This window comes from Callorhinus ursinus, unplaced genomic scaffold (assembly GCF_003265705.2).
Source record: "Callorhinus ursinus isolate GAN/ISIS: 27379988/994484 unplaced genomic scaffold, GSC_fseal_2.0 scaffold95, whole genome shotgun sequence".
NCBI lineage: Eukaryota > Metazoa > Chordata > Mammalia > Carnivora > Otariidae > Callorhinus > Callorhinus ursinus.
The window spans coordinates 314,067-326,790 of NW_027397157.1; the positions used below are offsets into that span (position 1 = coordinate 314,067).

The window sequence follows — 12,724 nt, forward strand, 5'->3', positions numbered from 1 at the left end:
TAATGTTTTGAGGAACTTCCATACCATTTTCCACAGTGGCTGCACCAGTTTGAATTCCCACCAAAAGTGCAAGATGGTTCATTTTTCTCTATGTCCATACTAACACTTGTTTCTTCTGCTTTTAATTTTAGTTATTCTGACAGGTGTGAGGTGGTATATCTCATTGTAGTTTTGATTTGCACTCCCTTGATGATGAGTAATGTTGAACACCTTTGCATGTGTCTGTTGGCCATCTGAATGTCTTTGGAGAAATATCTGTTCTTGTCTTCTGCCCATTTATTTTTTCAAATGAAGCACTTATTTTCCCAGTCTGTCATATAGTATTAATTTTAGTAGAGAGAAGATTTTCATCAGTAATATAACTTGAAGTCTGGAATTGTGATGTCTCCAGCTTTGTTTTCTTTTTCAAGTTTGCTTTGACTACTTGGGGTCTTTTGTGGTTCCATACAAATTTTAGGATTGTTTGTTCTAGCTCTGTGAGTAGTCTAATTTGCTTTGAATTTTATTGTATTCATTTCTGACTCTCTTGACTTGTAAGACTCAACTTCATGGTGTTGCATGTTTTCCTTTAGACTTTGGAAAGATGGTCCCATTTGGCATGCATTTTAATGGCTATCTGTCCACCTGCAAGTCAGATACACTCCATCTGCTCAAAACGTACCTTCAAGGAATGCCTGGAATCTGATATATATCTTCGAGAACATAACTTAAAATTTTGGGATCAAAAAGTATATTGATAAGTTTTGATGATGCTTAAATATGTCTCAAGATGATATAACATAGAGTCAACCTTGTGAAAAAGAATTACATTCAAAACAAATGTTTGTGCAAAACAGCCAGTTGAATGGCTTGTTTATGTGCTATTTTATGTTATTAAACAATCTTTGTCATTACTCATGACCTTTGGGTAATTACTAAAGAGGCATAGTGGCCTCTCATGTGTTGCTTTTAAAGTAATGCTGGGGGTGGGTATGGGCGTAATAAAGGGGATTAAGAGTACACTTAACTGTGATGAGTACTGAGTAATGTACAGAATTGCTGAATCACTGCATTGTATACCTGAAACTAATATAACACTGATTCTGAATTATACTTAAATAAAAAACAAAAAATAAAAAAATAAAACTCCAAAAAATAAAATTTAACAAAACTTGAGAAGACAATTTTAATTTTAATTTTATCTTGACCTATTCTTTGTTTCATTTCAGGCTTGTAGGGTAAGATCATTTGAAATTACCCAAAATAGGTCATTACTCTTTGATCACCAGACACAGTTGGTACTTTGATGAAACAAATGGGTATGTGAATTTTAATTTTAAACCATTGTTAATAAAATAGCAAAGGATAATCAAGGCAAAACAAAGTACATTTCTCATTTTCAACTCATGTTTTTATGTCTTTGCTGTATGACAAGCACCAAACAAGGCACTTTGACATATAGGGTGGCAAAGCTATTAGAGAAAGTTAATCCCTAACCTGATTTTGTATCATCTACAAAGTAGGGTGTGAACTAGCTTCTAAAAATATAAATCCATATAGAATAAATTTTACTCCCTGAGGAATTATATTTTTATCAGTTGAAATGGTTGTGAACAACATAAAACATGATATATGACAATGTTTTCTGAAACATATTTGGCCTTTAATTCATTAGCTACCTTCTACTCAATTTTTGGAATTAGAGAGTAGCTATACTCAATGGCTTTATTACCCTCAGGAACCTGAGTATCCTTAAGTGACGGCCAAAGGCCCTGTAAATAAACAGGTGCTATTATACTGGAAATCATAATGTTGGAAAAGGTTCAGTTAATAGATTTGCAGTACTGGAATCTGTAAACCCACTGCTCCATTTGAGAATGATAAAGTTACTAATAGCAACTTCTACTCATGACCTACTCTGTCCCCTATGCTTTGGTAAAGTGTTCCTAGGATAATGCCCTCTTTCAGCCTTGGGTCATCACCCTGTGCATTCTAACTCCAATCTGTGATGCTATTTTTATTCCTTGGCTCACTGCCCCTTAAAATAGTTGAAGTCTGTGGGTTCTATATATTAAGCTAAATGAGTCAATTTGATCATAGAAGCACTTTGAATTTATACTCTAAAAGCCTGGATGAGCTTGTCATGTCCAGGTAACCCCACTCATGGATACCTTGCCACACTTGACAAATAAGGACCAAATTCAGTTGGCCATAATGGGAAAGCTTGATAAACTTCTCTCCAGAATGTTCGAAACAATAGAATACTCATGGGGTCATGCCTCTAATGCTTCTGTGACCTGCTGAGAGAAGTGTCATTTCTCTTCTCTTCCCAATTGAAGGACTCAGCTTCCTTGACAAACTGCCATAATTATTCCAACTTCCATTTTCAACCATCAGCCAGCACTAAACCTTTTCTTGAATGCTAAGAAACTATAAAACTTTTACTCCTCTCTTCAGATAAGCTTTCTCCTCTTACTTCTTCACTGGACTTCAGGACACTGGGGTGGGATGGGAAGGGAGTCAGATTAAAATTTCCTTGAGTTTCACCCATGCTGTGTGATGCTGTGTGTCTGTGTAAAGTCCCACATATTTTGAGGAAAATTAATCAGTTTCTAATTCTACCACTGTACCTAGAAAAATTTTAGTCATATCAATATAACCCTCCTTAGCCAGAATTCTTAATGGAACAACAAGCAAAACCCCTAATACTTTCCAATCAGTGCCTTATTACATACTTTAAATAAATGAATATTCCCTGAATGAATCCTAATTCTGAGGCATTTTGACAAATATATTTCAAATACTGGTATCATTCAATAATTTTTAAAATGTTTATTTTTAGAGGTTGAACAATGGTTCATTGCAGATTTTCTGATGAAACAACAGTCTCAAAGATTATTTCAATAATTTTTAAAGTTAAAGCACAGATTGAGTACAAATTGATTTAAATAGGCACATTTTTAAAAAGAATTGAAGAGCATTTAAAAGATCCCATTGAATGCATGTGGCATTATTCCTAGTTTTATGAATACTGTTTCAATTAAATGAGTTCTGGCAGAAAACACCTAGTGATTATTTTCTCTAGAAACTGGTAGCACTGAAAATATTGAAAGTTATGCATTCTAATGGTTTGTATCTATGTACGCATACATGTGTGATTTATGCTTTGCCTATTTGACTATCTAAATGATTATCCTTTCCTACTATTTCCTCTGATGCTCTTAGCTTACTTCAACAGATCTAATCACTCAGAGCTTTTCTTGTCAACCCTTTTCATACATCGTTTTCTAGTTTTCAAATATTTCCAACAGTGCCTTTTATTTTGGACACGGGCTCTAGTGAAAAAACTGAAGTACGCTAAAAGAAAACTGTATTCTGTCCCAGTGCTACTCAGAACCTGCTAGAACTTTCACGCTTTCAAGCACAATGCTAGGGGAATTGGCTGGTCAGGAGTCCCCCTTCATTGCTTCTGTAAAGAGCTGGGGCTTCCAGGTGCTGATCTACAAAGTGAGGTATAGATATAATTTCTTCTATTATTGTGCACTGACTATGAAATTTAATTGTCCCTTCACTATCTTGTTTCAGCTGGCAAAGGGTATAAACATTCCAGATGGAATAACATCAAAATTGGAAATATTCATTACCCATGAACCACTTAAATATTTTCAATCCTTTCTTTTGGGCTACCCAAGATTTCAATCTCCCTTCATGATATGTGCCCAGCTCTCTTTCTTCATTAACACCTCATCTTTTAAAGCTCAGTTACACATCTGCAATTTTTCTTGTTTGTTTACTTTGGGACATCTCTGTAGATTAGTTCACTATGGTCTCTGTTTACTAGAATAACAGCCACAAAGCACAATGGGAGTTGACTTCCTAAAATAGTTTACTGTCTTACTGCCTTAAAAATATGATTTTAAGATAAAACTTATTTTTGAATCTTAACTTTGAGTAAATATTATGAAGGAAAAAAATGAATTCTTAAAAGACTTGATTCTACACACTACTTAAATGAGAAAATTTTCTGAAATTCAAACATAGCAAGCTCCATTTGCTCAGCAATGAGGTACTTGCACAAAGTTCCCCATGGCTTTTTGGTGTACAAATTTATAATAATGAAGACTACTTCTAAGGAAATAATTTGACATAAATGTTTGTTTTCTCTTTAAACTACTGCATTTAAAAAGTCATTCGAGTTGTAAACACTCAAGGATAAGCCAGTTTTAGGATCACATTATTGTGTCACAGTAACAGAAATGTGAATCACATTTATTTCTTTAATTCATGGATTCAGGTTCTCCTAAATTCTCATTTTGAGCTACTACACTCTTGATATAAGTTGTTAGGAAAATCCAAATCTTCATTCTTGGCACCAAGGTGTCAAGAAATAATGTGCTATCATGAAATCACATATAGTCAGCTGCTTTTGTATTTTGGTTAACCAGGTAGTTTGAAAATTATTATCCCAGTAGCACTGTCTTCATACTTCTGAAGCAGAACTAGAGGGATTATACTGAGGTATACTTTGTGGTAGTTCTGTTGCTTCTCTATTGCCCCAGAACTAACCATGGTATTGAGGATGGATATGCAGAAATTATGCTTTTCACCAGGTAGCAGTTACCATAGGTGACCAAACACCACCTATCTATGGCGTCTATAACATATTGGGTGATGGACTAGCATGATTTTCACAACTGTAAATTTGATGAAATTTGTACTTTTTTCAAAATATTTCTTCCTTCCTTCCTTCCTTCCTTCCTTTCCTTTCTTTTCTTTTTTCTTTTTTTTCCCTAAACATTAAGTTCCAACTTATCACTTTTAGATTAATTTCTGATTTTACAGAAATAGAAATAGTAAAAACATAGTATTAGCGGCCAAGGTTTTTGTTGTTATATTTCGTTCTTTTTGTTTATAACTGGGGGAAACTTTTATATAATTTAATCTGGGGTTGGGAAAATATTCAATGTTGTCTGATGGTCCCACTGTTGGCCAGATAGGAATTTTGATAAATCAACCAATCTGTCTTTGGGGGTTAGAATTTGACGCCTACTTTAAAGTATTTAAAGAAACTCATTCTACAGTACATGTGTACAGGAGTTCAGTCCTGTATTCAGACTTGCAAGTGTATTATTTGGTGTTTTTCTTTTTTAAACAGCTATTGCACATCTTCAGGGCTTCTGGGGAAAATCAAGCATCTAAGACTTTCTTCCTCCTTATCAGGAGGAAACCAGCTTAACATGGTATGAAAAAAACACAACCGGTTGTTGACTGGGGGCTTACATGTCAAGGAACAATAAGAACGGGTGACCTTTTCCCCTTTATCCCTGCAGTTTTCTCCAGGCATGCAGGTTGTTCAGCCTTCGTCTGGTTTATAGCATAGTCCTTAATATTTTCATTTAATAATCTAAACTTTGTTTCTTTATATGACTTTGCAAATGTGCATATAGTTTGTTGTTATTTTTATTTTTTTTTCCGTAAAACCTCACTCAGGGCCAATTATTTTGAAAGTTATTTGGAACCTAACTCATTACAGGTTTCTTTACTCCATGTAATAAAATCTGAATATAGATACTGTCCAAACTGTCCAAAGAGTAATATTTGAATTCACAGTAACAAAAGTTACAAAATTTGTGCAAAAGATATCGTACACCATTGGAGTACATAGAGCTTGCTATAGTTAATTTTATATATAAAGCTGCATTTCTCATTAGAACTATTTTGTGCTACATTAAAAGTAAAGTATCTGATTTAATTTTTCCCTAACAATAGAACTGAATGCTCATTTAATTTCAGAAATTTTAAGATACAAATTGCATATTTATGATGTTTGTAAATGTTGTAATAAATCGTTGGAACCTTTTAAACACCATAATTGCTTTGGAGCTCTTCAAGTTTTCCAAGGGTCATGAAGTAAACCCGGCTGTGGCGATTACGCAGGGTAGAGGTAAAGAATAGCTTTAAAAAGAGAGAAAGATACACCATCAGTAAATATTTAATATATTGTAACCTGCTATTTGACAGATACAATTATAATTTCAATTATTCCACATCAACCAATTAAAATATTAAGCCATACTATTTACTGAACAGGATTTACAGAGAGAACAAGACTTTAAATTGGTATGGCGTCTAAATTATATATTAAAAAACAATCTTTTACCATATTCTATATAATTGTACTTCATATGGTTTAAATAAAATTAAGTTTTGTTGTGCCACTCATCTGCTGACATTCTTGATTGGTTTTGTTTAAGGATTCCCTTTGCTTTAAAAAAATCTACTTTTATTCAAGTTGGCTTTACTTTGTTTTATTTTATTATGTTATGTTAACCACCATATATTACATCATTAGTTTTTGATGTACTGTTCCATGATTCATTGTTTGCGTATAACACCCAGCGCTCCATTCAACACGTGCCCTCTTTAACACCCATCACCGGGCTAACCCATCCCCCCACCCTCCTCCCCTCTAGAACCCTCAGTTTGTTTTTCAGAGTCCACAGTCTCTCATGGTTCATCTCCCCCTCCGATTCCCCCCCTTCATTTCTCCCTTCCGACTGTCTTCTTTTTTTTTTTTAACATAAAATGTATTATTTGTTTCAGAGGTACAGGTCTGTGATTCAACAGTCTTACACAATTCACAGCGCTTTACTTTTAATATAAGGAAATGATTAAATTATTCAATGTTGTTCACCATTGTTGCTGGTGTTTAAGTGGCACTGAAATTTTTTACTTGTTGGGGGATTTTCTATTTCAGTGGAAGGGACTGACATCAATAGATTGATATTATGAGTTAAATTAACCAGCTCAGAGAGGAACATGTCTTATGAATATGCTCTGTGCCTTAAAGAGAATTAAAACAGAACATGGACATAAATAGCAAACAGAGGCCTCCTTGTTAGGACTAAGGCTTTCCACATCCACAATGAATATACTTAGAAGCGTTTGGACATTGATGATGATGATGATGATGATGATGAAGATGATAACACTAGCTGCCCTTGATTTGACACATTTTATGTGCCAGGCACTCTGTGAGATGCTTACTATATGTACATTATCATTAATTTTCAAAATCGTTACCAGAAGAGTTATTAATATTTTCAGTTTTGAGATGAAGGAGCTAAGACTCAAGAAGATTAATCAAACTTCCAGGTTCTTACACCTCATTAGGTGGCAGAGCCGGGACTGCGTGCTAAGTCTATCTGACCTTGAACACTGGTTCTTCCCATGATATCCCTTCATATTGCAAACCAGTACTTTTCCTTCATGCACAATGTTTTACCCTGGTTTTTCTGATATTAATTTGAATCCTCAGCAATCTCTTCAAAATCTGGATGTTTCCTAGTTTTATTAGGATTATTTTTTCATGCTATTATTTCTCATAGTATGTAGAGACTGTAATGATTTTATACAATGCATATTTTCCATTTAAACTATCTGAATTGGTTGTTAAAATTGATCACATTACACAAATAATTGACAAATCTCAATTTTAATTTTCTTTCCTGTAAAATGGGTTATTACTACTGCAAAATGAAAAATTGTTTTTATCAATAGTTTGTCAATTTGGCAATTATATCATAAATATATTTATGGCCAGAAAGAAAAGGATTTTCTTAATTTTCATTGCCTGCTTTATTTTTGCTATAACTAGGAGACATAAACAATACCTTGTCACCTCGGGTACACAGAAATCGCAGCTTCTTAATTGACCTGCGCTTCAGTTCACTTTCCAGAACCCTTGATTGCAAAGAGCGGACTTCGATGGCCTTTTGGCCCCATCCTGTGGTTCGCTGTGTACATTCAAAAGCTACAATAAAAATGTAAAAATCAGAAAAACACAGTTTTTTCTATTACTAATAGCAAATTATAACCACAGTCAACATTTGATTAAGAGGCTCATTATTACAATTCAGGTAAACACATTCTGTTTTTCCTCCTTCTATAGTCATTTGGTCATTATGCTGCTCAGCAGTGGTATTTAAGCAGGCTATCTACTGTTACAATTGTGATCAACGTTGAAAAACTAGATCTTAATTAGTTTTTGTATTCCCATTCTCTAATACCACAGGAAAAGCTAAGCATTAATTCTATCTTATTTGTAGAAAGTAAAATCTACCGACAGCCATTTTTGGTTTTCCAGTTTAGTTGAGGTAAAGCATTTCATAAGGGTTAGTATTTGTGCTCAAGTGACATACATAAAAACTTGATTAACTTCAAAATTAAAACTGTTGAGAATGACTTGCTCAGATAATGACTTTAGCAACTCTAATGCAAGTCAATGAATGACCACATTATAAACAAAACTAAACCTAATTTGATGCTGTTTAGGCTGAGGCTGACTGAGGGAATTTTATTAAGATTTTAACTTTGGGGAGAAAAGATGGCGGAAGAGTAGGGGACCCTATTCCAACTGGTCCCCGGAATTGAGCTGGATATCTACCAGACCACTCTGAGCACCCATGAAATCAGCCTGAGATGTAAGAAGATCTGGATCTCTACAAACAGAATATCGCAGACTCTTGGTTTCGAGGTACGAAGTGGGGAGCCGTGATTCCGTGGGCAGATATCTGAGGATAAACGGCAGCGGGAGGGAGCCTGGCCATGGGGATCCTACACGGCCGGTGAGTGACAGCCTCCCATGCTGGGGACCGGGCACAGACTCACAGACTGGTAGCGGTGGGGAAAGGACTTTAGGGCAGCCCGGGGGATGGAAACCCAGAGTGGCAGGGTCCCACGAGCGAGCTGGGAGCGGCTGGCTGTTTTAAAAGCACAAAGGGCAGAGACATGCCCGAGCTGGAGGCAAGGACTGGGAGCGCAGCTGAGGGGTGCACAACCCAGGACGCTGCAGTTTATAGTAGCACAGACAGAAACGGAGACAGTGTGTCCTGGAGAGCTCACTGAAGAACAGACTGCAAACTCTCTGCTCTGAGGCAGAGGGTTGGAAACGGTCTCTTCTGCTCTGACTCTCAGAAGAGACGCAGAAAGCCGCCAGGGAAAGCCGCCAGAGAACAAAAGCCCAAAAAACTGGTTCCCACTGAGCCCATGACTGGCCACAGGGGGGCAGGGCAACTCTGCCCAAATAGGGTTGCCTGAGTAACGGCGTGGCAGGCCCCTCCACCAGAAGACAGGCTGGGAGAACAAGAGGCCAGCAACCCTAAGGTCCCTAGAAAACAGGTGCATCTTGCTTGGGTTCTGGTCAATAATTTGGACTCTGTACATTCCCTCAACCACCCATCAACAGAATGACTAGGAGGAGGAACCCCCCAAATAGGAAAGACTCAGAGATTATGACTTATGCCGCAGATTAACAAATGGATGCAGATATAACCAAGATGTCGGAGATGGAATTCAGGCTAGCAATTGTGAAGACAATAGCTAGAATGGAGAAACCGATTAATGGCAACATAGAATCTCTAAGGGCAGAAATGAAAGCTGAACTGGCAGAACTTAAAAATGTTATCAATGAGATCACATCTAATCTACATAATCTAACAGCTAGGGTAAGTGAAGCCGAAGAATGAATCAGTGACCTGGAAGACAATTTAATAGATAAAAAGGGAAAAGAGGAGGCCAGGGAAAAACAACTCAGAATCCATGAAAATAGAATCAGAGAAATAAGTGACACCATGAAGCATTCCAATGTCAGAATTATTGGAATCCCGGAGGGAGTGGAGAGAGAGAGGACTAGAAGATGTATTTGAGCAAATTGTAGCTGAGAACTTACTTAATCTGGGGAATGAAACAAACATTCTTGTTCTAGAGGCAGAGAGGACCCCTCCCAAGATCAAGGAAACCAGGCCAACACCTCGGCATGTAATAGTAAAACTCGCAAATCTTAGAACCAAGAAAACCATCTTAAGGGCAGTTAGGGGGAAGAGATTCCTTACATAGAGAGGGAGGAATATCAGAATAATGTCAGACCTATCCACAGAGACCTGGCAAGCCAGAAAGGGCTGGCAAGACATATTCAGGGTACTAAACAAGAAGAACATGCAGCCAAGAATACTTTATCTGGCAAGGCTGTCATTTAGAATGGATGGAGAGATGCAGAGCTTCTAATACTGGCAGAAACTGAAAGAATATGTGACCACTAACCCGGCCCTGCAAGAAATATTAAGGGGGGTTCTATAAAAGGAGAAAGATCCCAAGAGTGATATACAACAGAAATTTACAGGGAAAATCTATAAAAACAAAGTCTTCATAGGCAACATGATGACCATTAATTCATATCTTTCAATAATCACTCTCAACTTGAATGGCGTAAAGGCTCCCATAAAATGGCACAGGGTTGCAGATTGGATAAAAAGGACTCATCAATATGCTGTCTATAAGAGACTCATTTTGAACCTAAAGATACATCCAGACTGAAAGTGAAGGGATGGAGATCCATCTTCCATGCCAGCGGACCTCAAAAGAAAGCTGGGGTAGCAATTCTTATATCAGACAAATTAGATATTAAACTAAAGTCTGTAGTTAGAGACACAGAAGGACACTATATCACTCTTAAAGGGTCTATCCAACAAGAAGATCTAACAGTTGTAAATATCTATGCCCCCAACATAGGAGCAGCCATCTATATAAGCCGACTGTTAACCAAAATAAAGAGTCATATTGATAACAATACGTTAATTGTAGGAGACCTCAATACTCCACTCTCAGCAATAGAGAGATCATCTAAGCAGAAAATCAACAAAGAAACAAGAGCTTTGAATGACACACTGGACCAGATGGACCTCAGAGATATATACAGAACATTCCACCCTAAAACAACAAAATACTCATTCTTCTCGAGCGCACATGGAACTTTCTCCAGAATAGACCACATACTGGGTCACAAATCAGGTCTCAACCAATACCAAAACATTGAGATTATTCCCTGCACATTCTCAGACCACAATGCTTTAAACTGGAACTCAATCACAAGAAAAAATTTGGCAGAAATTCAAACACTTGGAAGCTAAAGACCACTCTGCTCAAGAATGTTTGGGTCAACCAGGAAATCAAAGAAGAACTTAAACAATTCATGGAAGTCAATGAGAACGAAAACACATTGGTCCCAAACCTATAGGATCCTGCAAAGGTGGCCCTAAGCAGGAAATACATAGCCATCCAAGCCTCACTCAAAAAAATAGAAAAATCCCGAAATCACCAACTAACTCTACACCTTAAAGAACTAGAGAAAAAGCAACAAACAATGCCTAAGCCACGCATTAGAAGAGAAATAATTAAGATTAGAGCAGAGATCAATGAATTAGAAACCAGAAACACAGTAGATCAGATCAATGAAACTAGAAGGTGGTTCTTTGAAAAAATTAATAAGATCGATAAACCACTGGCTAGACTTATCCAAAAGAAAAGAGAAAGGACCCAAAATAATAAAATTATGAATGAAAGGGGAGAGATCATGACTAACACCAAGGAAATAGAAACAATTATGAGAAATTATTATCAACAACTATAAGCCAATAAACTGAGCAATCTGGATGAAATGGAGGCCTTCCTGGAAACCTATAAGCTGCCAAGACTGAAACAGGAAGAAACTGACAACCTGAATAGGCCAATAACCAGGAATGAGATTGAAGCAGTGATCAAAAACCTCCCAGAAAACAAGAGTCCGGGGCCTGATGGATTCCCTGGGGAATTCTACCAAACATTCAAAGAAGAAATAATACCTATTCTCCTGAAGCCGTTTCAGAAAACAGAAACAGAAGGAAAGCTTCCAGGCTCATTCTATTAGGCCAGCATTACCTTAATCCTCAAACCCGGCAAAGACCCTAACAAAAAGGAGAATTTCAGACCGATATCCCTGATGAATATGGATTCCAAAATCCTCAACAAAATCCTAGCTAATAGGATCCAACCATACATTAAAAGGATCATACACCACGACCAAATGGGATTTATCCCCGGGATGCAAGGGTGGTTCAACATTCGCAAATCAATCATTGTGATAGAACACATTAATAAGAGGAGAGAGAAGAACCATAGGGTCCTCTCAATTGATGCAGAAAAAGCATTTGACAAACTACAGCATCCTTTCCTGATTAAAACTCTTCAGAGTATAGGGATAGAGGGAACATTCCTCAAGTTCATAAAATCCATCTGTGAAAAACCCACAGCGAATATCATCCCAATGGGGAAAAGCTGAGAGTCTTTCCCTTAAGATCAGGAACACATCCAGGATGCCCACTCTTGCCACTATTGTTCAACATAGACTAGAAGTCTTAGCACCAGCAATCAGACAACAAAAAGAAATAAAAGGTATTCAAATTGGCAAAGAAGAAGTCAAACTCTCTCTTTTCGCAGATGACATGATACTTTATGTGGAAAACCCAAAAGACTCCACCCCCAAGTTACTAGAACTCATACAGCAATTCAGGAATGTGGCAGGATACAAAATCAATGCACAGAAATCAGTTGCTTTCTTATACACTAACAATGCATTTGTAGAAAGAGAAATTAGAGAAACAATTCCATTTACAATAGCACCAAAAACCATAAGATACCTTGGAATAAACCTAACCAAAGAGGTAAAGGATCTATACTCTAGGAACTACAGAACACTCATGAAAGAAATTGAAGAAGACACAAAAAGATGGCAAAACATTCCATGCTCATGGTTCGGAAGAATAAACATTGTTAAAATGTCTATGCTACCCAGAGCAATCTATACCTTCAATGCCATCCCGATCAAAATTCCAATGACATTTTTCAAAGTGCTGGAACAAACAATCCTAAA

The 12,724-nt window shown here is 36.9% G+C and overlaps 1 protein-coding gene across 3 annotated transcripts in view; it reads right to left on the reverse strand.

Moving 5' to 3' along the window:
• Positions 1-2,796: 2,796 nt before the first annotated feature.
• The window catches only part of NRK (Nik related kinase), a 138,394-nt gene continuing 128,466 nt past the window's right edge, over positions 2,797-12,724 (reverse strand). For all 3 annotated transcript variants that reach the window (XM_073888783.1, XM_073888782.1, XM_025865125.2), the window contains 2 exons: positions 7,653-7,792; positions 2,797-5,934 (listed from right to left, as the gene is read on the reverse strand). In XM_073888783.1, the coding sequence (XP_073744884.1) occupies positions 5,839-5,934; positions 7,653-7,792 (236 nt within the window). In that variant the 3' untranslated portion in view covers positions 2,797-5,838. The remainder of the gene's footprint in view (positions 5,935-7,652; positions 7,793-12,724) is intronic.